We start from the raw sequence: 26,578 nt of genomic DNA on the forward strand, positions 1-26,578 counted from the left end.
ACCTCGTAGCATCCCGACTCGCCACTGAAATCGAAATAAGTAGGGTGTGGGACCACATATCGGGAGAATGGTAGTGTAGCCCAGGGGCCATACCGCGGAAAGTACAAACTACAATAATGTCACATTGAGAGGCAATCTGCTGGGACCCCAAGATTCACACATCCAGACTATTCTCACTATATTAGTAGTTACAGAAAAATTAAAAACGACATCGGTGCTTCGCGGCAATACAAAGTACTACCCCAGTCCATTATTTATCAACACTCAGGCGAAAAACTCGCCTCATTCCACCTCATCCCTCCCTCATAACTTCACTTTGTCCCCGATGGGCAAAATGACTCTCTTGATTAACACCAAAATTGGCATTATTTACAATCACAGTTCGTCCTGATTAAGTCAACTCCGTGTCACCACAGTCGTCTTCGCGTCCGCATCCGATTCCTCCTCTTCCGAGGATGTGGAAATGTCCGGGCTCTGATCCGACGCACGAGCCAGGTGCCGATTCAATCGATGTGATTCTGTTGGGTCCAATTTCAGAGGCACAGACATCGCTGGGTGCCGCCCCTGAACTGGTGTAGCCGTCTCCTCCTCAACTTCTTCTGCTTCCGACGTCGGAGTAGCCTCCTGATGTTTACTCTTCTTGGAAGTCCTTCTCGTATTCAGTGCTTCCACAAAGGCAGAATCCGGATCCGGCTTCAAAGAAACACGTTCCCCCACTTCATTGTTTTCAGTAAGCGAAGACTTCTTTGAACTTCTTTCCCCCGAGACAGTCAGTGGATCAGGCTTTACCACACCATGATTCTCCTGAACTGGATCAGAGACCGCGTCCGCTTCCATCTCCTGTGAAAACGTTTCTTCTTCAGCAATAGAATGCTTTTTAGACTTCTTTTTCTTTGGGACAGTTGTTGTTGGGTCGGGACTTAATAGATCAGGTGTCTCCTGAGGCTGTTCCAGGACTACTCCAGTCATCATATCTTGCTGAACCTCATCCTCCACAACGGCATGCTTCTTGGATTTTCCCTTCTTCACTGACTTCTCAGAAGGTGCTGTATGGTCTGGTTTCACGGGTTGGGTCACCTCATAAAGCTGTTCTTCTTCATCAAGCTGATCAATCTCTTCATCGTTCTCCTCCTCGTGATGTTTCTTGGACCTCTTCGACCTCTTTTCCTTCTTGGCAGGCGTCACTTCGCCCTGACTTTCCAACTGACTAAAACTCCTCTTCTTTGACTTTTCCGGCTCAACCTCAGAAACCGTCGCCCCCTCTCCTTCTAGGTTGTCAAAACCAAGACCCAGAACCTTCTTGGCCAAATTTCCTCGCTTTAAGACGGACAAAATGCGACCCGAGAGGGTTAGACTATCGCCAGCAGGTGAGTAGGTGACTCGCGATATTTCCAGTTGTACGAGGTCACGAGGAAAAACAGAGATGGGGTTACTACTTTCTGGATCATTTGGAAGAGGTTCCGCGTCCTGGCCTTGTAGTGGAACGATGATGTAGATACAAAAGGTGTCACCATAGCGGCAGACTATACGTTGGTGTTTAACAGCAGTGACGGTGGCGTCCACATGGAGACCAACGCTGGCGCAGAAGATCGTGGTATTCACCGAGAAATTCACCTGAAGAAAGGATATTTACAAAAAAACTAAAATCATTGTCGGTACTCCTTTCGATAAATATCAGATCAAATATTATTGCATCAGACGCCGAAAAACCGATCTTGTTATTCAATGACGACCCCACTAAATGGCATTCCTCCATTTGTGTTCAGGGTCGTTCGCATAACACGGTAATTAGAAAGGTCTCATATAATATGGCTCTTCAGTTCATTCAACCCTACGGGAAATGGATCAAAGAAAAAGCAGATTACCAAAAGCTCTTACTGAGGAAGTAAAGAATACCACTCACACGAATCATATGGGTGAATTAAATTGCTTGCAAATGACGTCTAGAGCGAATTTGAACTGACCCACAAGAACAGAAAAGCGAAGGAGAAAGTTAAAAAAATGAAGGCTAGTGGTGTGTACATCCTTACGCAGAGTCGTGATAACGGATTTGCAGCGTGAGGAAAGTCGTCTACATGAAGGTACAACTTGACGACCAAATCTTCTATACGTAGAATCAACTTTAAATTTTAAAGCCATATAAGATACCTTCGTAGTTTCCTCAAAAGCTACTGAGCTAACGAAAGGAGGACGATAGACCTGATAGGAAAGCGAAAATATGATAATAACGTGACTTAGTAATGCATAACTTTGCTGAAAAAATAATATTTTTCCGGTCAACACAACAAAAAGAAAACTAAATAGGTGAATAAAGCAATGGAGTCTTCGTCCAGAATTACGTCAAAAAAGCTGTAAAAAGTGACAGCTGTAAGGAAGAGTGTAACGGAGTTAAGAATGGTTTCAGTGATTGCTTACTTTAGCAAAAGGGTATTCAGGATGAAAGCGAATGATGCAATGAGAGTTGGTGTCGTGACACGTTGCCAAATCTGGTGAGGGATGCAGCTCCAACGACTGCTTATTTACACGAACGAGTATGCCCTTTAAGTCGGGTACATACTTATTCATGAGTGGTTTTATGTAGGTGTCAAAAGCACCTCGAGGGTCAAAGAGCTGAATTGGGTTCAGATTAAGACTTAGAGACCACTGAACTTCATTCATCTCTGAAAAAAAAACAGAATAAGTAAGTGAAGTGGTAACAAATTTGCAGACAGAAATTATAAAACGCTACAAGTAAAATATGGAAAAAGCAAAGAAAATGTCAATTGGTAAAAAATCTAGTAAGCAAGATAACTTCCTTAATACTAACTAACAAACTGACAGCTAATAAATTTGTAAGCCTGCACGAGAATAAAGTAGGTGGCATACCTGATACGATAACGTGCAGGAATGCAAACACTCAGCGCACTTCGTTTATTGGCTAAGGAAAGGAGTAAATAGCAGCGAAGTTAAACTCGTGTATTTTTTAAAACTACCGACCCCATTTGCTAATAAAACGCCTCCATGAAGAGAATGTACACATAAGAAAGGTGAAATGACCAAATGCGAGTTGCTAATTTCAGCAAACAAGGTCAACACTTGAAATTAATATTTTGCCACAGAAAACCGGGCTTATGTTCATGATAAAAAGCTAACTTTTCTGCCTTTAAGTTAATTTTAAGCTAATAATACCACTGAAAGTGACTAAAGCAGGCAATAACACCCAAAGTAAGTCCTGCCTGCAAAGCACGTGAAATTAAAGTATTGTAATACGATAGTGGTTTATCCCTCGGTTCTGGTGATGCGCCACTTTTGTACTTAAAATTAGCCCCCTTGTACCTCCCTGGGTAGGCTGGCCTTTTGGGCCATGCCAATAGCCCAGACACCTTCTCCGTGCTGAATATATATATTCTGCCGGGTATTGTGACTTCTTTTGTCTTAAGAGAGTCTCGGGACGCTACAGTATTATAACCGCATCTATATTATCTATTTATGGGGATAAGGCAGGTACAAGCTAATGTAAAACAGTCAAAGTTAAAATACAGCCATATAGAATTTTGGAAACAGCTATCAAAGTCAGAGGAGGGCAAGAATTGTGTTAAATCACAGTTCAAGGCTATTTTAAATGATGCGGTTACTTAAACCCTTACTTCCGTGACTTCCTATACCTGCCTCAAACTCTCCTTATTGTTCATTCTTCTAATTCGATGCAAATGAGTAACCCTTCAGTATAGAAGTGCAGCTTTTCAAACAAACTTAAGTAATATATTCTGTTCCCCCACATTTAACTAAATTAAATTAATTGATAAATAAACGAGGCAAGTGCACCAATTTTCAGTCCTTTATTGCCAATTTTGCCATAAGAAAAGCAGTCAACTGACAATTAAGAGAAGTCTCACCATCCATCACAGCCCAAAATTGACAGGCTGGGCTCCAATAGGCTAAATCCGCATATTTATGCTAATAGGGAGACATCAGAGCAAAATCTAATTGCAATTTTAATGAGTTTGGGCGCATTTTTTAGCATTTTCCCACACTTTTAGCAGTTGCACACCTTTGAGTTTATTGGCTCACTGCATAAGCCACCAATGGCGATTTTATCTATTTCACTTTCTTGAAGCAAAATGTGGACTTCCCATTTTACCTGGCACCCAGCCACACGCAGCCATGTATGGCAGGAACGATTACAGAGGGGATGAGGTCAGCTTTGAGGTCATTCATAAGTCGTCGAAAAGAGGCTCAGAGAGACGCTTTATGGATGAAAGTGAAAGAAGGGTGAGTTGATTTTTTTACCTAAATCTGTTATATAAATCCGCATTTATTTCAGAACTGTTAAGACCACTTCAAAGTTGGCTTTCCCCTCCCCCCCCCCCCCTCTTTCACCGCATTTTGGTAATACTATGAGTTAATCACTCAACAATCCTTTTCCCTTAAGACTTTTTTTAATGATATGACTGTATGCTTAGTAGTTAATTACTAACATGAACATTTTGAATTTGTTTGTATGTTTTAGGCAAATTATCAGATTAGCTTTATCCTTTAAATATTTCTATTAATGGGTAAGTTTGCCTTAAAGTTTCTTTATGTCATCAAAGAAGATGCGCTTGCACTGGACGTCTGGCGTTAATTTAGAAAAGAAGCAGCAGCAGATCCGGCGTTTCTAAGCGAAGTTGGATTATATAATAGGCTTTTTTAAAGTATTATAAAACGAAGTAGTGTTTTTAATTGCCTTTGAGGCTTTTAACCCCTTTAGGTAAAAAGGCACTCCGAACCAACCAATTCTATCAAAATACTGCCGAACAAACTGCAAAACTACAAACTACGAAAGTACAGATTTTGTAGGTACAAGACATGACTTCGAGGAAACCAAGGTGTGGGTGTGTGGATGAGAAATGATCCACAGTAACCACAAATACTGAAACTTATGATTAATTTAACTTAAAATCCCTGTATTTCTGCAAGTTTAAACAACAACAGTTTTGGTGCATTTTATGAGTCATCAAACTTGACAATTTGCAGAATTTCATAGAAAAGGATTTGCATTTCCATTAGGTGCTAAGTTTGTCACGTCCAAATAGAAAAAGCAGAGTAGGATTTTCTTGCAAATTAAATGTAGCTACAGGGGTCATCTCAGATTCTGCAGTTCCCAACGCCCACCTTTTATTTGAAATTAAAGGTTATCAAACAAAATCAGAAATTAGAATGGATGTCATTTTTGATTGCTTTTACTTCACGCTGCCAACGGGCAACATGGTGTTTTTCCCATGCGGTCGCAAGGGCGCATAATAATGCAGTATACTACGAACGAACAGAAGGAGTGGAAGGCTACAGACATGGCCAAAAATCCGTGGTAACGGGCAAACTACAATTACTTGAGAGTTCTTGTGCCGTTCAAAACAAACTAAAGTATAATATTAAGTATTTTCAGCTATGTAATATACTGTATATTATGCTTTTATATGACAAATGCTTCACTTATTTGAATAATTTAGTTTTATTTGATTTGGCAATGAATCCGTTTTATAAATGGCTATTAAAGTTGAGCAAAAATTGATACAATATTTTAACACAACAGTAAGCCCTGGATACCCAGAATTAACGGCACCGAATCATGAGACGTTCAGGCACCCTAATAACTTAATTAGCTATTACCTGTTTATAATTTAACATAAGTGGCAGTATGTTTCATTGTTTTTCCATGTACTTTTCTTAAAACAGACTATTGCATCGTTGCTTGTTGGTTGATTCATCCATTTGTGTAATTATAACATCAAACAGTTATTAGTTTTGGTGACTTCAAAATTTGCTTTGGGCAAAAGTACAGTTAGTATTCTGGAATTCCTTAAGAGCGGCGTCCAGATTGATTTTAATTAAGTGATTTACAAATCATCCTCGGAGATACACTCCAAAAGACCTGGCTGCAGTAATTTTCAAACCAATTATTGAAAACTAGAACAAGTTAATGGGTAAGCGCATAAAAATAGAGTTGACTGAAATAAATCTTCGCGTATCAGCATTATGCCATAGCATCTATCTCGTAGTTTTAGCTTCCCTACTTGGAGCCACCTTCTTTGATTTGTAGAAGCTAGTAACGCTTTTGGTAAACAATGGATAATGATGCTACTGAGGAGGTATCTTAGCTAAAATTACTTCACTTCCCTTTAGACAACATTTGTTGTTGATGAAGTAACAAATATTGTGAAGGAGGTCTGTCACATTGCGCATGTTAACCCCTAAAATTTGCAGAGTATAGAAAACAACATTGGCTCCAGTTCATATGTTCACACTAAAGTGCCACAATGGACATCGACAATCGTCGAACAAATTCTCAATCAATTGACGAAACTAGGGAAGCCTTTCAAATACATAGGTATGGTTTATTCCTATTTGCTTACGCCTTTAGTAACCTGTGTCATAATGCAGAAATGTGGCGCTGGGTTACATACAGCTAGCTCCTGCTATTGGGATAATTCTACTGATGGTATGCTTGTTTGACTCTTACATTCTAATTCGCATTTTTGTCTCTTAAAGCTGTGCTTTTAAACCCTGTCATCTATGGTATAGTGCTCTGGTTTCTTTATTACCTTTATAGCATGTGTTTTAATGCAATTTCTCGTCTAGTTGGCCCAAACCCAAAATATCCATAACGTTCATTTTACTAAATCATTGATTTATGGTAGCTAAAGATTTCATTTTAGAACTTTCTCTGCTTATTACATTATCTAGTTTACGCTGGTAAACGTTGTCACTTCTACTTTCCCTTTCCTCTTGTTAGGTAGTTGTACAGTAAAATGGGAAAATAAGTCGATGTATTTCATTGTGACGGTGTTTGGGCTGGCCATTTGAGATGCAAACGGAAAAAACCCTTGCGCTCACTGGTTTGGTATTTCGGCTGATATTGTTTCTCCATGTTTCGAGGCTTCCAGCAGATTCCTTGTGTCCATATCCCGTTTGCTCTTACCCTTTTTATGGTTTTGAACTGATTCTCACCCCACAAACGCTGAGATTGGTCATTTTCATTCACTTACAGTATTAAACAAACTTGGTATTCGCACACCTCGTCCTCTTGTTTTGTTTAAAATCGTTTCGTAAGGAAAATTTTTACTGCTTTCGTTGTATATGAAGCCCTTGCTGGGGAAGACTAGGATCAATCTCTCCTCTTTATTATAGTGAGATTGAGGTCTGCTACTTTTTTGTCGGCATATTTTCCCAGTAGCTGGTCACGACCCGAGTTTGCTCGCTTCTGATAAAAACGTTATTCAATTTATAATTACTCAACTTCACTAATTGAGGGTAGTCTTTGGCGCCTGGTATGTATTTTTCATGGGACCCCACTTTGTGTGCTTCCAAGCGATGAAGTGACCTTCCTACGTAGCAGGTAGTCTCTTCTACCGTGATCTCGTGGCATTAGCGTCCGAGGTGTACGTGTCTTTAGATTCCCGACTCAAGCAGTCTAACCTCGACATTAGACACATTGAGGATCGTTTTGCCTTATGATTGTCCCTCACAAAGTTATGCGCATTTAGGTGTAGAGAAATGAACACATAAAGTACAGCATATGCTCTAAGCTTAGGAGAGTGTTAAGCACGAAGTGTGAACAAGTTTAAAAGTAAAATGCGCTGTTCCATGAGTAGTACAGACTACCGTGCTGGTGCGAGGTTGCGGTAATCGCAAGGGTCACTGCCTGGCCTTGATAGGAAGTGCAGCTTCCTCACACATCAGCTAATTGCATATGAATTTTCGAATTTAGTAGCTAGCAAAGCTTGGGATTGACTTTTCTGACTTAAAGATTCTGGCAGTCTATGCAAACGGTATGTCGATGCGAGGTTTGAAGAACCTACCCTGGCAACTTGTTATAAACCAGAGTTGATTTAAGTGGTCTGGATCCCGCCGAGCTGCCAACCAGACAATTAAGAGTCCACGGCCTTGGAACAGAGGTCTACTTCCCACGCAGATAAGCAGGTAGCAGTGAGTATGGCATGCGCAGGATCTGAGCCACTCGATCGTAGCTATGGCAACTGAGTGGTTCTGGAATTCGAGTGCTTATTACCCCAATCAGGAGAGACTGAGATCTGACATCTCCGCGAGACTAGAAGCCTCCGGAAAATTGTTAAGACATGCCCCGCCGTGGGTTGTACTGAGTGCCAACGAGGCGGTGGTAAAGTGAGATAATGAGATACGGCTATGCGTTAGTGAGAAAACTGCGGGAACATTAACCAGCTAGGGAAATTGAAATTGAGTCAATGCTTTAGAAAGTAGACTGTTTATTCTGAAATTAAAAAAAGTATCGAAATGATAGAGTATACATTGATTAGAGTAAAACTCGGGAGTAAAAATAAGAGATTTGTACACTTCAGGCAACAAAGAGCTGTGAAAATAACTGGGCTCTGAAAAAATGCCAGAAGACTAGCGCATGTAATTTGAACAGATAATGCAATGCTTAAATATATTTGGTAAAATAGAAGTCCCTCATTGAGGCAAGAGCTCGCCAGCAGCTTTGCCAGCATTATCACGGATCGGAACAAGTTCAGGATATTCATTTGAGAGCCAGTGGAATACGGGGGATGAGCTTCCTCGTGCTGCCTGAATAGACATTGTATAAAACATTCTTAATAACACTTACGGCGTGCAGGCATGTTTGGCCATCAGCGTCTAGCATACCCACGAGTGACACATCCCCATTTTGTTTGGCATGGGAGCAGAGCAGTTGGACAATACTTAAGTTGCCACTGTAGGCAGCTCGGTGAAGTGGAGTCGCTTTGCCACAACGAGTTGTGGCTGCGACGTTCGCCCCGTGGGCTAGGAGTACTTTGCAAATTTCTAATTTTCCATTTTTCGCTGCATAGTGCTATTTGGATAAGCAAGTAAAAAATAAAATGAAACATACCAGCGGTGTAAATCCAAAAGAGTCCCGAGAATCAACTTCGACACCACGTCCGAGCAGCTGAAGGAGGCGGTCAGTTTCACCAAAAATCGCACAATTCCAAGGACCTCGTTCAAAATCCATCTCTTCCAGTGTCTGGGAGCATGGAGTCGCGCGTATCTGACAGACATGACGCTCCCCCATCTAGAGCACAAAAAAGCGTGCTACTCACTTCCTTCACTGGTCGTCAGTCGGGGACCTTGAGGGGCCTCTAGTCAAATGGCATATTAATTTTATTATCACACACTCTTGTCAGCCTGCAAAAAAAATATACACAAAGTGGAATCAATATATGCAAAAAAGGCTTTTGGTGTATGCTAATGAGCAAAGTCTGGGGATAAGGCAAGGAAAAATTCACTTATATGGCACACATTTGGCAACAGAGTCAAAGCGCATATTCAAAAATTTAATGGCAAAGGTAGGGATAATGAAGGTGTTAAATAGATTATGCATGGCTCTATTGAATTAACTCCTTTGTCGATGTGCGGAAAAAATTTCGTACGACATAGTCGTCTTATAGTTAACGAAAAATAGTTACAAAATCAACTTTTTTGCTAAAATACTTGCTTTGAAAATGCAAAGCATTCAAATTTAAGCACGAGAAGTGCATGAAAACCCCCTTGACGTTTTGTTCCTGCATATCCATTTTATGAAATTCTTGTTGTTCTACAGGTGGTGGTTATCGTAGTAACCTCTAAAAGTGCATGTACCTTTTTGCAACATTTACATCGGTCAAATCACTTGCAGACAATTGCTCAATTTAATTAGTTTGTTAGCTTTACTGTTGGTGTAGAGCCGCGCGTCGGAGGTAGTTTATCCTTGTACATTGGATTTCGTCAGTTCCCATGATGATAGTGCATTGTTTGCATTATTTCATTGTTCTGGGGTATTATGCATGGAACTAAGGAAGCTTAAGACCTTGGGTCATTTTATGGTCACTTGATTAAGTTCTGTGCGTGACTAACGTCTCGCCTCATATCTCAATTCTGATGAAAAGCTGACATTGTTGCATTCTATTCTCTTCTTTGCAAACGCAACCTTTAAATGTGGTTCTTTCAATGCTGGGAAGTAGCTTTGCATTGTGATGTTTTTTAAATCTCCCTAATACACAATTTCATGCCTAGAATGATGTTTTGAAATGCTACCTGCTCGATGATGTTATTTGACGGCGATGTATCGCTTTCGCTTGCTTTTTCAAGATTATTAAATACAGTTAATTTTTGGGCAGGTCTTCTTAACACTGCTCTGAGAATGACCACTCTTCGCTCAGCCGTCGCTAAGGCTTCCGAAGCCTGGAAGATGAAGATAGCCCAACGTTCCCCTTTTGAAAAGACTATTAAGGACTTCAACTTCAACACTGGCTACTATAATCAAATTGGTCTCCGTTGGCATGATATCATGCCGCGTAATGCCGTCGTAGAAGAGGCATTTCGCCGTCTTCCGCGAGAGGAACGCGAGGACATGGATTTTCGTTTAGCCCGAGCTACTCTGCTCTCTGCTAATAAGACGATTCTACCCAAAGAGGAGTGGACTAAACAAGAGGAGGATGTGCCATACCTTGACCCCTACATTAAGTTGATTGAACGGGAGTTGCGGGACAAAGCTGACTGGGACAATTTTATCTCTCCTAGGACCTATCCCTAGACTCTGTATTTCTTTCCTGTTGGGGTCAACTTGGGAGACATTTGAGTTCTTAATCCTGTCAATTATCCCGTTCCCGTGCCGTATCTTTTTTTTGTCTCAGTAATTGACCTTGCGAAAAACAGTTATTGTTGAGGTTTTGCACAGTAATATCAACACGTCATTAAATTTTCCTGTCGTCTCCTTTTCTGCTGATATTTTCCATATAACAAGCTTGGTCTCAGCATCATATAAATGTGACTTGCGCTCTTTTTTGCTGACCTTTCACGCCAATTTGTTCTCCACTTTAATTTAAACTACGAGTGCTCTTGATCTGCAGGTGGTTATATCATTTAGCTTTTGAGAGTAGCAGCTGAATTTGTCAGTACCTTAGCACATTAAAACACGTTACCTATGATGGTCAGTTCTCTTTAGAGGGTATTGAAGCCCCCTGGCGCTGGCCCAATCATATCTCCTCTGCCTAGGGGCGTCATAGCGAACCCCTTACTGATCGCCCATCCACAACTGCATCAAGGGGACCTTGCTTGAAGCAGGGATGGCAAGTTTGTATTTCGGTCCGTGAGGACTCATGAATATTACAAAGTTAAGAATTTTTGGTGACGAAATCGTGTAACCCCCATCTCGTGACTGACAAAACTATTCTCTTCGTGTTTTTAATGTTCCATTGAAAATGCGAATTTATGATGGTATCTTGTACTTCAAAACATGTGCTTTATGGTGGGTAGCCTTCATTCTCAACTTACAAAGTGCAAAACTCATGTTTTTAAAAACCACTGGTTAAAAATTGGCAGTTATTTGGGGCGTTTGTAGTGAAGTGGAAGATTTGATCCTATCCATTGACCTGATTGCTTATTATTGGGGTCACCTCAATAATCAAAGCAACTCAATAAAATGAAACTCTTATATAACGTTGAAAAAAAAGGGAAAAATGGTGAGATCCCTCTGAATGTTGCGCAGAGATAGGGAGGAAGGGCGCAATCTGTTTTGGAAGGGGAATAAGAAAGGGGAGAGGGGAGGTCACCCATCGTCTTTTGTTTTACCTCTTCCACTCCAAAATCTGGAATGCCTTTGTGCGAAAGGAAGTTTCGTCTATGCCATCGCAGAATTAGTAGTCTGATGCTTTTGTGGCACTTTTCGGTTATACTTCTGTGATAGTTGACCGGGCAGGGGAGCGTGCTCGACATCGGAGGAGACGATAAGAGTTTGGAAATTGCGGTGGAAGCGTGTACGCTGGCACTTTCTGCGATAGTGTTTCACAAAGGGACAACAGCTGATTGCATTGAGAAATCCATCCCGAAACCTAGGAGAAAAAGAATGCAGAACCGATAAAAAAAAACAGGAGCCCTTCAAGTGCCACAAATTCGATATTTACCTTGGGCTAGTGCCCCCTTAAGTGAGAAGGCTATTTCGTAAAAGAAGTGCCGACACAAGATTAATAGCTACTGTTTCTGAGATATTTTCGCGCTTCTTTCAAAGCGTTACTCATCTAATTCTCCTGTAATTTGAAGCGACTTTATTGCCACTCCAATCTCTCAAACTAAATTACCTTACGATTAAAGTCATCAGTAAGATCAGAACCGCGCAGATTGCTCACGACCTCCATCTACGGCACATTCTAGGCACAGAGCTGATCGGGTTTCCTGCCTCACAGAGCTACATTTCCTTCGACACAAAAATCGAGACAACGAGACCCATTTGTACTTGTTGTAGGCATACGGAATGGAATTGGATTCCAAAAGTTGTCAGCATTAGATCATAAAACACTGTGAACTGATTACTCTTCCTGTGAATTTCTATAGAGCCAATGCTTGCATTAAAAAACCGTTCTAAAATGTCGCAAGAAGTGATATATTTTTTCTGCTAACATCTTTGATAAAGAAAATACAAAAAGTGCGTCACATGTAGGCATTATTATTTAGCTGCTAATACAGTCACTAAGTTGAAGAATATGTCCACCATGTTGCAAAAATGCTTAAAAGAAAACAAGTTGCTTTTCTTGCTTAAACACAACAACCTTCGAAGACAACAAAGACAATTTGCTCCTCGTAGAGCAAAAATCACATCGAAAAAGTGACCGACAGCCTTCCTATTAAGTTCCTACCTTGTTTGATGAGCCATAAGTAGGAAAAACAAAAGGGTCACAATAATTGCAGGAACCCATGTAAAGGAAATACTACCTAAGAGCTAGTGAAATCCAAATTTCGCAGTTCTTGCACAAAGTCGTGAAAAGTGCACAGCTACGACTGGCCTATTTGGGAGTCTGTTAAACAATAAACGTGGACAAAACTCGTCCTAACCACACAACAGTCTAAGTACTTCCAAAAAAACAACAATCTTAAAGAGTAAAGGATATGCTTTGTGGCCAAAAAACAAGAAGCAGGAGGAGAGTTGAAGCAAAATTAGAGAGGGCGATAACGGTTCACTGTGAATGGGCACACCTGTTCAAAACGACGCGTGAATAGGCAGCTTGCAGATTTGACAATTCCAAAGAAAAAATTTGATTGTTTGCATAAAAAGGAAATAAAATAAAACGTGAAAAGATTATCAATTTTCTGACTTTAATGTCGTTTGGTTAAGGAATTGAATACAATATAATGATTGTGGCTATAATATAAGGGAAAAAAATTTGGAGATTGTGAAATAGGTTGGGCTACTTTTTATGACACTGGAAGCAGACTAATTAAACATGCTCTAGTAGAACCCACCTCCGATTCATAATGCAGTACACGATGGGATTGTACATGCTGTTGCTCATTGCAAGGCCATAGCAGCAGATGAAAATGACGGGGAGACTCGGATGTTCATGGTCGATTGGGGCGTGCAACGTTAGGAAGAAGAGTTGGTAAGGAAGCCAGCAAATGGCGAATATCACCATCACTGCAATCAGCATTTTCACTACCTAGTTTAGTAAGAATTAAAAGACGCAATTCATTCACAATTCCGGTCTCAATGAAAGCTTGCTGTTCACGCAAATGGAAAGAAGCCAAATTGGCTTTAAGTGTATAATGATTTAGAAATTACTGGCAATTGGTTCGTGAGGATTCTATTCTTAAAAATGAATTAAACTAAAGGATTTTTCAACTCTTTGTGTCTTCTCTTATTATCTATAACAGAAATATGCTAGTAATCAAATGGCCATTCCAATATAGCCTGCTGTTCTACTTTCTGAGTCTCGATTGTGATAGTGTTAGTAACCTGTCAGTGACTTTATTCCTTAACCCCTTTGTGGGGTGCCGAAGATGCATCCCGAGCACTACTTTTTAACTAAATCCTTCTTTAATACCGTCAAGTAATTGGAAGACGAAATATTTACAAGTTTTAACTAAAATCCCAGAAGGTACTATCATCAAAAATGTCTAAGATAAATTAGTCGCACCATTGCCGCCCCTACTTTGCGGTTGGTTGAACATTAGATGAGGACTCGTGTCGCACGAATCAGGAAATTTAACATAGACGGCTATTACAAATTCATTTTATTTACTGCCTAACCGCAGCGGCACTTCAAACCTCTTGTTTTCGGTCCCCGTGTTAAGTTTCCCTTCCCAGTCCATGGTTATATAACTCTGCTACACTAATCGTAACAGACTCCTCTACGCCAGTGTGAATTAGCATCCCTTTGGAAATGACCAACTCAAACACAAATTTCTAGAGGCTTCTTCAAGAGTAGTATAATTAGGATAGGTTCCTTTAGCAAACGTAGTGGGAGATATGCAATTTTAGGGCTGTGTTATTCGTACATGCATCAGATTATTCTGCAGTGAAAAGCTGTCAGTCGTTTTGCCTCAAACTTTTGCCATGTAGACCAAAACAGATCAAGGTTAACTGCTTTGTTCGACTAAACAAAATAATTGCTTAAATAGTCAGCCTTTTCAGATAAACGAGTTACTGCTTTTCCTTTTCTTTTCATGAAGTTTTTAGGTGAGATATTTTCTCATATGAATTAATTAAACTTTTGTCTACGTGAAAACAATCGAGGAGTTCTCGCTAGAACGATGCACTACCAGTTTCATGTACATACGTTGACAACGATGGCGAATTTTTCTGAAGGAATTTCGCAGGTCCATTAGGGCAAACTTCAAAAAAACTGGCCCTTTGAGTGACAGACACTCTACTGCAAATTCGCCCAGGACCGTGTTAACGCCCACTGTAAAAGGATGTACGGGTAAATGTCAGATTTCAGAATTTGGTAGACGTTTCTGTGACAAAGGCAAAAAATGAACGATCTGCCCATCCATAGATAACTGCTACGTGAATTTTGTACCAAGTAAAGTTTTTTTCTACCTTGAACTCCAAATTATGCACCCTGCCAACAGCCTGTCCGATTGCAAAAAGGATAACTCCTTACACACATTAATAGTTGCGCGGTAAGTTTCACTCAGTTTTATTTGGCCTTTGTACATAATACTTAAATAACTTTTAATAAAAGGTACACAGCAGCAGAAAATCCCTTCAAATAAATTGTTAATTAAAAAAGTATAAACACACCTTATTATCCCTGTCACTCGAGACACTAGCTGAAGAGGGTTCTTTGCCTTTAAAAACAAAAACTCTCGGCCCTACTTTCTTCCCTGCTTAAATTCCCAAACACTTTCCTTGTTTAGAATCACAAAAGAGCTGTAAACTTATAAATAAGAGGGAAATGAAGAGGATGCATGAAGCGCTTGATGAGATCTTCTCACACGCAAGATCTGAGCAGTGGTATTAGCTACGAGTTCTCAACTACCACTAAATTCGATAATTTTCTTGACGAGACACAGATTTCCTGTTTGTAGAAGATTAGTAATGATTTACAACCCTAAAAAAGGGTAAAATCGGCCTCCACACTAGTGGAATGAAGGTCTGCTTGCGCCAATTACGTCTTTAACAGCTCTTTTTCTCCAATTCCAATAGGTTTAAAACTTTAAAAGAATATTTTTTTATGTCCCATCTCTAAGAACGCCACAGTGATCAAATTCCACCCAAAAATTAACTCTAAACTATGCCGACTCCGCTTCATTACCACTTCCTTCCCTGTCTTTCGCAAAAAAATACTTAGCCGATTTCTTGCTGCTTCCGAGCGAACGAATGCAAAATAAGATGTAATTGTCCCTAATATTTTCAGGGGCTGAAAATTTTTCCGGATTAAGCGGCACATTTATGTGGCGCATTCCATTCCCATGGTGGGAACTTTCTCTAGGTGTCACCTTGGTTCCTTGCACCTAGAGGCGGACGATTTCCACTGACAAGTAGGAAGGAGCATAAAGCTAATACAGCAACGTTGTGCAGTCAAAATAATTACGCCATCAAATACTGGAGGTAATACTTGTTACTTTTTTCCTAATCTAAAAAAATTATCTGTAACATTCCAGTAACCAGCTGGCGGAAAAAAAACTCACTGAGCCGAACATGAATTGGAAGTGAAATCTAAACAACAAATGGCTTAAATGAAAATCCATAAGTCATTATTTATTTGTGAATAAGGTCAAATAAATTTTTCAATCTTAATTACATTGTCATTCTAAAATTTTTAGCAAATAGATACAGAGGGGATTTGAATAACAATAAACTTATCGTCGAATAACCAAAAGAACCTTGATGAGACTAAGCTGCTAAAATAATTAAAAGTCCAAAACATAGGGAGACCATAAAAAATAATAAGGATGTTACTAGACATTATTAAACTCACTGACCTGCTAAGTCAAGTTTTGTTTTCCAGATTTATAAATTCACCTCTAATGGCGGTAGGAATCGCTTTTCATGTGGCAATGTGTTTGTGAAAATCAGGGTAAATTATTTTAGTCGTACCTAAGTGTTAATGCAAATTCGACCATTTACATAAATCAAATTTGGTGGCACACAGACGCGCACTTAAACATACATAAATGAGGTCCTACGGCTTCAAAAGTAAATGCGAGTTTTTTTAACGAGAAGGGAAGTACATTTTTACAATTTGCTGGCGAAAATTTTAATTGCATTTAAATTCTACAGCGTAGCATATTTTGCTTCTGGAAAATAATCGAGACTAGCTCCTGAAAGTCAAGCGTTGTCCATGGATCGTGACTTAAAATAGCATTTGCATGGCTTAATTTTATAAAAATCAATTTTTATTGCGCATTTTCTTGCAACCATATAATACTTACCTAAAAAGGAGTAATTTTTTATCCTTCCTCTTTCTTTTAATGAGGTATAGAAATAAACCTCACTCTAATGGATTTCTAAAGCCTTTTAGTATAAAATATTCTACGACCTTAAGAATACCTTATATACATTCATTGATGCTGACGAGTATATGCACCGCATCCAATTCTCCCCAGAAGTGGTTTTACTGTTGCGTAGTGGTTCTAGTTGGCCATTGAATTACTCTTGCAAGATCGTATCCCAATTCTTTTAGAGTCTGTTTGTTCTCACACGCCTTAAATTATAAGGGAAACCGAGATTTTTACGTACAGCATTCTGCCAACTTAAAGACAGAGAAAAACATTCTCAAAGCTGGTAATTAGGAAATCTCCTTAGTAAACGTACGTTGATCGAGTAAAAACACTATACGCTGCGAACATTTTATGTTTCGGCCAGAAGTCTGTTCAGTGGTAAAGAATTTGTATGTCATTAAATGCTCCTCCTAGATCTAATTAAAATGGAAGGACGCAGAAGCTTCGCATCAAACTCGTTTGTTTGATAGTCACCTGGCGAAGATGTGGTGCCACAGCATGTCACTCAAGGATAGGGACTAATTTCCCACGATTTGGGACGTCACGGTCGGGAAGACCCTCTTCGCTGAAGGATGAAGATAAGAAACGTTCCATGAATGCTACCGATCGAATTACTTGCATGTGGACATTAACGGATGTCACTGGGCTTTAAGGACGACTCCTGCGTTTTTTTTTGAATTCCTTTATTCTTTTAAAAGGGCGCCCCTTGAAAATTGCTTGCTGAGTGACTGACCAAGTTGAGGTGGCTAATGGCTTTTGCTTTGGCACTTTGAGTGGACCGGTACAAACTGCCTCATCTTCTCATCGCCGTATTGGGTTTGGAAAAGCGTGGAATGCCATCTGACCTATTGGACTAATTCCCTCCTTGATACTGTTATCCTTCCATTGGGTCCGCTGATAGGGAATCTCTGCCAAACCTTCTGCATGTACAACCACTAGCAGATAGCACTTTCCCTCTCTAATGCCAAGTCTTGGGATCCACGGGAAGCATCAAAGGCGACGCTTAAATGCAACACGGAGATGCAACTAACGATGCACAGTGCGTACCCTCGTCCTATAGCCCTTCACCAGGTCTTCTTTCACATGGGTACGCCTTACCGCAGTCTCAGGGGAGGCTTGGTGAATCCATATTACTGTACTTTTAGGTGTTTTTTGTTTTTCACTTACTTTTGAAACAGTTGGTTGCCTCCGACAGGTGTGTTTTTGTGTAAGGGCTAACTTTTGCCTCATTTATAACCCAGCAGACATTTACTGCAAGCTAAGAACAAATCGGGCAGATGGGAAAAAAATTTAACCCAAGTGGAGCACGTACTCGTCGTTTTGACTTGATGCCTTCAATTTGAGCTCGAGTGACTTCGCCCAGACCCCTGTCCGACCACAGCTTCACCGTGATGGGGATGTAAGTGGCGAAGAGAATGGTGAGCGGAAGGATGTACATTAGGATAAAGAGGGCAACATCGTAGCTAAAAAAGAAAAACAAAAGTAGGAGCAGGGAAAATATGAGAGGGTGTAATAAAGCAGACAACTCATGCATAGACGAGAGTCTTATTTCCAGTCTATGACTTTTCCGCTGATTGAGTGTTTGGATGACTTCGTTTTGCTGCAACCTGGGAGTACCTTGTAGCTAATCAACAGAGAACCCCCGAGAGACACTCAAATCCAATCTGGAGTGCATAAAATGGTTTGCCACTGTGTACACGTCCCATGGGTAATCCTAGTAGTCGTACCACATGTCATAAGTCATGAGCTTTGGAAAAATTAGAGACGCTTAGGCATCAGGTGTAAAACAGACGGCCATACATCCACCGGCTACCAACACAGTCGTGGCGGTTCCGCTACCAACTCGCAGCAGTCATGAAGCGCCCAGTCATTAAGTAATCGGTGGAATAACCCAGAACTCGGGTCTGTCCGTGGGAGTGGTGAACAGCTGCTGATTTGGTAAGCTAAAGGGAAGCCACACTGACACACCTCTTCTGTGTCAAAACCCTCGATGTGCCAATAAGGTACTAAGATAAGAGCCCGTTCTCCGTACTTCCTACTGCTCTCTCAACCTCATTTCTTCCTGATTACCCTTTAAATAGGCGAGTAGTTTAAAATATTAGCAATTTCGGTAAGGCCACAAAATTTGGCAAATGAGTTGATTTCAAAAATGTCGGTGTTGATTAGAAAATGCACGAAATTTGGGGGGCTAAGAGCCTTTAGAAGGAGTTAAAGCGCGGTTATAGATGGACCACTGAAGCCTTACCACTTACTCTAGTCAACTTTAAGTGCCCTTCATTGTTAGGCAGTTTTAAGACTTACTTCTGGCTTACCATCAAAATAAGGCTGTTTTTTCCGGCTAGTCCACCTCTGATAGATCTTTAAGGGCGTTTCCTACAAGCCCCAACTAGTGTTGTTATTTTTCCAATCTGATGAAGCGAATCTTTTGTGTAAGACGTGCTGCGATTCCATTAAATGCATCTGAAATATCAATTTGAAAAGAAAAACTCTGCCGACACCACCGAGAGCATTCCACTCCGATGAAAACGACTACGATCAACTTGGAGTCACTTTTCGCTTACTACTAAAGAGCAGAGCTTTGCCCAATTTTACACTTTACACTTATGAAGTTCCACTTACTTGTTAAGATTTGAGTCAGGTTTGAACTAGGTTTTACTTAAATCAAGGCATTTGGGGACAAAATTATTAATTCTCTCAGCAATTTGGGTGATGTAGCGCATGGGCCAGACTGCCTGCAGGAGCTGGCCGGCAAATCACGTTAATACGGTGTACATCCCCGAATAAGGCCCTTAAATGAGTTTGACCTACGGGGTTCCGCAAAATGGTGTCAAATGTGTCATTCGAAGCGGCTCTATGTTGGCACAATTTTGGCCTGATTGTACGCGGTGCAAGTCAAAATCAGTGAACTTGCTTACCGACGTACCAGATGGTCAGAGTATTTTGTTATCAAAAGGCGGAAAATCTACCTAATTGCACTACTCCATTAGGTTCCCAATGTTCGCTTTATTTGGGAGGGATGAATTGACAACGTTGCCTTGTCACTTCAGTCAGGCGAGAAACATCGTCATATTATCTTCCAATTAGTCTTAGCATCAGTTTAAGATGTCTCCAACTGGGATTCATGATCATTTAAACTACGTTGGGATGTTTTGACCTTAAAGTATTTTTGACGCGTTTATAGTCACAAACGATTTTACTTAGGAATTATTCTATCTTGATTTATTTCTACAAAATTTGTCGGTTTTGGCCTTAAAATCGACGCTTTCTATGGTCTAATGCAATTGCTAAAAACAACTGTATTTTTGCTTTTAAGTGACTGATTTGACCCATTGAGCACTTTTAGCCAATAGTCGAAAAGTCGCAGATAACGTTACCAGTGCCCACCTCTCACCCAAACGAACCTATTCACTCCCATTTGATTATTTCAAACAAAAGTCGCCAAGCTGACTAACTTTGGCTGGCAAAGGACATCTGTAAGAGGCACTTATTAAATATAATATGTGTGTTTGTGTTTGATTTAATAATTAAAAGACTTTTCTACTTCTCGATCGGCGGTAACTTAACAACCAAGAAAGAGATTGAGCAAGCGTAACTATAAGCGCAAAAATTGTTTATATTCCACTTTTGTCCCAGGCTCGGTTACTTTACTTAGTTAACACTTAAAAGCTTGGGATTTCGCCCCTTAAATGTCACGTACCCGAGCTTAGTCACTAAGAAATAATGCTATTCCAAAAAGTACTGTCAAACGCTTTCAAAATATCATACTTTGCTCGATTTTCTGGCCCTTAAAGAGCCTTTTAACCACCAAAATGTTTTACCAAAATAATGCTTTTTAAAAAAGTGCACCAGCTTCGAAAGCATTCTTAGCATTTTAAATCGGCTACCCATTTATTTGCAAAATTTAGGTAGCTTTTTATGGCACAATAATTTCACGCTTATTTATAAAAAAGAGGCCAGCTTTGCATAGCGAGGTTAATTAGTTTGCTGGGTCACTGAGTTTGCAGTCGATCTGAACGGGATTCGCTCATTTGCTACCACCAAAATTATGTGATTGGCTAAGAGCCAAACAAATTTAGAAATCAAATTTAAAATGAAAAAATCATGTAAACTGGTTTAAAACTGTTATTGACTTACGCAATGCCCCATTCGGGAGCCCAGTCGTAAGTACAAGCTCGTCGAACACGCAAATCGTCTGTTGCGTTGGTAGACTCCAGGGAAACAATTGTAAAACTGGTATTGCTATTATCCGATCCATTTTCAAATTCTTGGGGAAGAACTAAACTTATTTTGGCCGCAACTAATCCCGGTAGGCCGATTAGGAAGGAGACTACCCAAATGCACCCGATAATGCAGAGAATTGTTGCAGGTCTGGAGCGAGGTCGCAATGGGTACTTGATGGCGATATATCTTCAGGTGAGGGAAGAAAAAAAAAGGCTAGCAAATCTCTACAAGAGAACACCTTATGTTAGGGTTTATGCATTTTCCTAAAAATGTTTCTTTAAGCTAAACGAGATCCCTCACTTTCAACGCTTCATTTGCAAGCACTTCCTTTTAAGTTCCTGAACTAATAATTTCGGAAACAAGTAGATTTTGCAAAAAAGATAAATTTAAAATTTGGAGGGGTACAAACAATTGGTGGACACTGAGTTGGCTGTTAAATATGCCCATGAGGAATGCAAATTACTGTCACTGACCTGCGCTGGAATTTAATTGCCCGTAAACTGAGTAGGGCGACAACCTCTCCAACCAAAATAGTAAAACTTTTGCTTAAAATCAATTTCATCTTTTTTCCTTAAGGTGGCAGCATTTTTTTACTCGATACAGATGTATAAATTTAGCTGTGGCAGGGAGAAATTGATGACAGGGTATTCTTCTCTGGAAAAGCTACAATTAAGTTAATGAGGGGGAATCTTGCTAACCAAAATGCCTCAGTTTTCAGAGCACCAAAAAAGTTTTAAAAAAGGTGTGGAAGTTGTAGGAACTCCGGGACTACTGCCGAGAGAGACCAATAAATTACCTTTTGTATAATTGCAACTTTATCTCTCTCTCTCTCTCTCTCTCTCTCTCTCTCTCGCCTATCATAAAAACATAGTAAACTGTCTAATGGACTTGTGACATCCTCCCAAACATCTCCTCAATAATGCACGGCCGTACTCTCAGCAAGGGACTATTTTGAAGGTATAACTCGAGGCGTCACCTGGGCTGGACCACATCTTGAAGTGGAGTGACATAAAATGGCACTCCTGCCATCCGAATAAGCCGCATAACTGTGTCAACTTTACCTTCATCTCACCAGTCTGAACTCTCGATAAAGGTTTATTTTATTTATTTCCTTGAGAATAAAGAAGAGATTGGTCACCTATTCCCCTAAAAAGTTAGCCCTTAAAGGAAGCAAACATCTGTGTCCTATGTTTCCTTAAACGGATAAGAATAGCTTGTAGCTTCAGGTTTCCTGTCCCAACCAAAAGGACTATCATCGGGAACTTCTAACAGCCTACCTAGCCAAGGCGATTCAAGCGTATTCGGACTGCCGCAAATAGTTTGCGAGTACACTATCTTTGCCCCAAAATGTTACGACAAATTAGGGCATTATTCACTGCCAGAACATGCCAATTTTCTTTCGTTAGTCAACAACTAAAAGTTACACATTTCGGTAGGGCAGTTTTAACTGAGTTGAAATTGTGCATGTTTTTCATACGCCATCCAGTCGGATCATACTACGAATGCATAACAAGCAAATTATGAGGAAGAAAAATAAGCCAACTGCCTTTAAAATACAAAAATGTCAAGATTTGCACCAAAATTTTCCTCAATATTCTGCTTGCCACTTTAATGACCTATTTTCTTGTTACGTTAACCTAAAATCTAGAGTGTTTTTGGAAGCGATAAATTCCTCTGATAATGGTCTCCTCTGCCAAGGTTGAGTAGTTTTAACATCTTAGTTTGCAATTTGATTCATCTGCTTATCTCCCAGATGCAACTGCTTGAATTGCTTTTTGGAAAATGGTACCAATTTCTTTTCTTAATACGGTTTTGAAGCAAGAAAAAGAACCTCGCAATAATGAAGTTAACAATAATTTAAAATTTCGCGAAAAAATGAAAATCGGATTTCTGTTTTTTGAACAGTTAAACTCGCGAGGTGAAAAATTCGGTTTTCCATATGTTATTTTAACGATTAAAACGAATTCGTCGCAATTACAAAATACGTACCAATGATCTTTTTAAAATAAGCCTAACAGTTTAAAAGCTATTAGAGACATTTTATGCCATTCTAAGCTAAAAGAAATTATTTTGTGCTGACTATTTCCGATCAAAGACTTTTTAGGAGCTATAATAAGGGGAAAACGATGTCTCTAATGTCCACGTTGCAAGTGCATAAGAAGTGGTATGAAGACCTGCCCACTGGATAGAATAATAAAGCTATCAGGTCGGTCGGCCTTTCCGTGCATCCGAATCACTTGGAATGACCTTGACCCCACCCGTGATTGTAGGCACATATTAAAACTTGCCGCCATACCTTATTGGTCGTCCTGGAGGACTCAACGGAGAAGCACGCGTAAAAATATTCCTGCTTGGTAGAGAACTTAAGTTACGAAAAGCACTCTTTAATCTCTGAACCATAAGCAGTGGTTGGGGAAGATAAATTAAGTGCAAAATTCTCTAAACCATCGCGGGACAATAAGATATTCACAAATAAAAGTGAACAATTTTTTCCAACTGACTTGTCTGATCTGTTAGTTAAAATTGCCGGTGAAAATTTATAAAATGCATTGCCCCTCCTTCAAGTCCTCACCTTACCGCAATCAATCGAGAATTTATAGCCTAAAAGAGTTCAATCTATGTCTACTCGTAGTTCCACTCCAATTTGGCGCATCTTTTTTACGACCTTAAGGTACCAATTGACCATTGGATTTCGGTTCATCGAGAACATTTCCTACTTGGCAAGATTGGCTGCTAAAATGTCATTTCTCTTGAGTGTTATAGGTTTGATTAAATATTTTTCGTAAAAAATGTGGCTTTCACAACTCACCTATCCGCGGTCAAGCCGGTGAAGGTTAGCACGCTGAGCGAGATGCCGAAAGCCGTGAAGAATTGGGAGAATTTGCAGTAGGCTAGTTCAAAAACCCAGTCATTATTGATGGCATAGTAGACGTTTGGTATGATCTGAAACACCGAGAGCATATCTCCAAGAGAGAGATTGACCAAGAAGTAATTAGTCACCGTACGCATGCGTTTGGTGGTGAGGACAAGCCACACCACCAGTCCATTTCCCACCATGGTGAGGGTGGAGATGAGGGAAAAGACCGCCACGATGACAACACAGCCAGCAAAGGAGAAGGGGGAGACGTCACCTTCTGTAACATTCAACGGGAGGTCTGTGGTCTCCATTTTATTGGAAATGACGGCTAATTTGATAGTTTAAACCAAATTCTCCTCATGGCCAATTTTGATTGGCTTCTGAGCCAACCAATGATAGAAGGAGGTTGAAAGGTCCAAAATTCCCCCTCTTAATTATTAGTTTTTTTTTGCGTGATATTGTATCCTACATCATTCTTCATGATAAAACTTGAGTATTTTCTTCAAAAAGCCGACATATTTTGGTGGGTGCTTTGTGCCATTTCTAAGTAAAAAGTAAATAACTAGGAGATTCACACACAAGTTCTTTCATTTAAACAATCTCCCCTTAACAATGGCATGAATTTACCTTAATGTCCCCTTTTATGGAAAAGGAGTTGCTCTAGAAGTCAATAACCTAGGTAGGGCCAACCCTGTCTCCTCTTATTCAGTTTTAAAGAGCACCTGTCTATTCTACTTTCACTTGTGAACATGTGATTGTCTGGTACTCAAGACAGGATAGTTACGACTCGTAGAAAGGCTAAAGTTACCATGATTGATGGATCAACCCCTTCTCATTTGAACAAGAAGTGTTAAATTGCACTTGGCAAATGAAAAAGAAACCAACTTGGTGGTCAAAGGAAATAAACTCTTCCCTGAGCTTTGCATCAAGTGGTGGTGAGGAAAAGAATTGCGATAGTATTTGGAGAGTGCATGGTGTTTTTCCAAACCTGTGAATGAGCAAAGTATGCCAAGTCTTTTTACAGCCTACTTGGCAAGTTAACCTTCTTACACGTGGCTGTGGTTCCTTTGATCCCACTTTCAACTTTATGGACAGCTTCGATGTGATGAAGACTCATTCCCTTTCCTTACCAAGCCACGAATTCCCAATTTATGGGGCATTTGACAATCTGATCTGTTGATCTGGGAAGAATTTCTCACATAGAGGGAAAACGGAAAGTAAAGTACTTAAAAGCAGTATTTTGTAAATCTTACCCTGAAAGTGGGGAAAATGGAATGGCTGGTTGTTCCCCTTCCTTTCAAAGGCGACTTAACTCGGCTGCCGTGTCAACTTTGGGTTAAGTGTCAAATGTGTCAGAAGCGTAAAAAATGGCTTAAGACATAACTTAACCTTAAAAAAACTTACCAACAAAATTTCCGCTCCCCCCTTCCCCTCCCCTCACCCCGTGAAAAGGGGACTGCATGGTAGATCTGCCTAAAACTCATCAAAAGGCCTTGACAGGGTCATATTTTATTACACATGTAACTTTTTTGCTTTATAATCTCACCAATAACACCAAGTCTGATAATAATTTGAGATTGCAGTTTTCCCCCATCGGGCAGTCGAGCGAGGGAGGAGGGGAAATCCTCCACTCAAGGCAAAAAAAGATTTTTAAGAGGTCTCCTTCTCCTCCTTGTTGGTAAAATTCGGTTTAAGTTTGCGATCTGAATGTTTAGATTAAGCTAATTACCGCCACAAAGTAATTTGTGTAGGTTGAAACAAAACAAGCCAGTGCACAACAAAGTGGTGAGGATTTACTAGCTTCTATCAAGTGGCTAAAAAGTGCTTGAGGCATGTTTCCTTCAGGGAAGAGCTATTAACTGTTAAAAACATGATTCTTAAGCAAAATATGCGCATATGTAATTAGGGAAAGGCTTATGGGAAGTTTTTCAAAAAGTTGACTAAACTGTTACTTAATTCGAAAATCAGCGTCCATGTTCTCGATGGAGCTGAAATTGCGCTTTATGGAAGAGGTCTGTCAAAATAAAAGAGAAGTAGTATCTGAGAATGATTTCTTGTACCCACAAACATGCTGAGCAAACAAATATTGTTGTTAAACCCAGAAAGGAAAGTCATGAGTCAAAAGCAGACAAGAAAATAAATTTGCGCGCTTATTAGTCGGTAAGTAATTATCTACACGCAAAAGCTTTTAAAAATGACCATTGATATAATTCAGCATAGTTTGCAGCATCACGCACATGTTTTTCCAGCCCTTCTCACTCTTGCGAAACTTGCTGCCTGAAGAAGCAAGGAAACAGGAACACTGCTTTCCTCCATCCCCACTGGCACTTCTCAATTGTCCAATATGCCATGAGTGTGGTAGTGAGATACCACGAAAAGACATTTATCACCCCGAAGAAGGAGAAGGTGAATGAAAGGGGGTAAGTGTGGACATGACACTTGGTAAGGGGTTAGGGTATGAGGATGGGGATGTAAATGGAACAGTTTGTCATTTGTTGCTTCTCCTGTCCCTCCTACGCTACCTCCCCATTCCCTCCCTCCTCACTTCCTTCACTTTCGTGTTGTATTGTTATATTTGGCTGAATCGCTGCTTTTTGTCCCTCACCTCATTCACTGATTCCAACACTGACTCGTTTTACTAATTCACTACACTTCACTATGAGGCAAAAGAGACAAAGTGTACTTGCCCACCCAAAAATCGCATCAAGCCACAATGCATGACAAGTGTGGATGTTTCGATATCACCAAGTGGACCACTGCATCTCTCATGCA

The 26,578-nt window shown here is 40.1% G+C and overlaps 5 protein-coding genes across 5 annotated transcripts; 2 read left to right on the top strand and 3 right to left on the bottom strand. All coding sequences in view use genetic code 11, as the record gives it.

Annotated features, from left to right (window-relative positions):
- Positions 1–396: 396 nt before the first annotated feature.
- On the bottom strand, positions 397–2,658 carry EGR_05452 (hypothetical protein; the record flags this gene model as incomplete). The annotated part of the gene is made up of 3 exons (XM_024494701.1): positions 397–1,614; positions 2,149–2,199; positions 2,416–2,658. The coding sequence occupies 3 exons, from the start codon at positions 2,656–2,658 to the stop codon at positions 397–399; spliced, it is 1,512 nt and encodes a 503-aa protein (XP_024350886.1).
- Positions 2,659–4,143: 1,485 nt separating this feature from the next.
- On the top strand, positions 4,144–6,822 carry EGR_05453 (Dynein light chain Tctex-type; the record flags this gene model as incomplete). The annotated part of the gene is made up of 5 exons (XM_024494702.1): positions 4,144–4,251; positions 6,142–6,183; positions 6,223–6,346; positions 6,380–6,457; positions 6,752–6,822. The coding sequence occupies 5 exons, from the start codon at positions 4,144–4,146 to the stop codon at positions 6,820–6,822; spliced, it is 423 nt and encodes a 140-aa protein (XP_024350887.1).
- Positions 6,823–8,445: 1,623 nt separating this feature from the next.
- EGR_05454 (Ankyrin repeat domain-containing protein 39) lies at positions 8,446–9,043 on the bottom strand (the record flags this gene model as incomplete). The annotated part of the gene is made up of 3 exons (XM_024494703.1): positions 8,446–8,559; positions 8,600–8,824; positions 8,864–9,043. The coding sequence occupies 3 exons, from the start codon at positions 9,041–9,043 to the stop codon at positions 8,446–8,448; spliced, it is 519 nt and encodes a 172-aa protein (XP_024350888.1).
- A 265-nt stretch (positions 9,044–9,308) lies between these two features.
- On the top strand, positions 9,309–10,543 carry EGR_05455 (Cytochrome b-c1 complex subunit; the record flags this gene model as incomplete). Its single annotated transcript, XM_024494704.1, has 3 exons — positions 9,309–9,317; positions 9,668–9,707; positions 10,128–10,543. The coding sequence occupies 3 exons, from the start codon at positions 9,309–9,311 to the stop codon at positions 10,541–10,543; spliced, it is 465 nt and encodes a 154-aa protein (XP_024350889.1).
- Positions 10,544–11,629: 1,086 nt separating this feature from the next.
- EGR_05456 (Tachykinin-like peptides receptor 99D) lies at positions 11,630–24,117 on the bottom strand (the record flags this gene model as incomplete). Its single annotated transcript, XM_024494705.1, has 5 exons — positions 11,630–11,840; positions 13,246–13,439; positions 18,041–18,191; positions 20,863–21,135; positions 23,759–24,117. The coding sequence occupies 5 exons, from the start codon at positions 24,115–24,117 to the stop codon at positions 11,630–11,632; spliced, it is 1,188 nt and encodes a 395-aa protein (XP_024350890.1).
- Between the last annotated feature and the right edge of the window lie 2,461 nt (positions 24,118–26,578).

This window comes from Echinococcus granulosus (assembly GCF_000524195.1).
Source record: "Echinococcus granulosus chromosome Unknown EG_S00040, whole genome shotgun sequence".
Classification (NCBI taxonomy): domain Eukaryota; kingdom Metazoa; phylum Platyhelminthes; class Cestoda; order Cyclophyllidea; family Taeniidae; genus Echinococcus; species Echinococcus granulosus.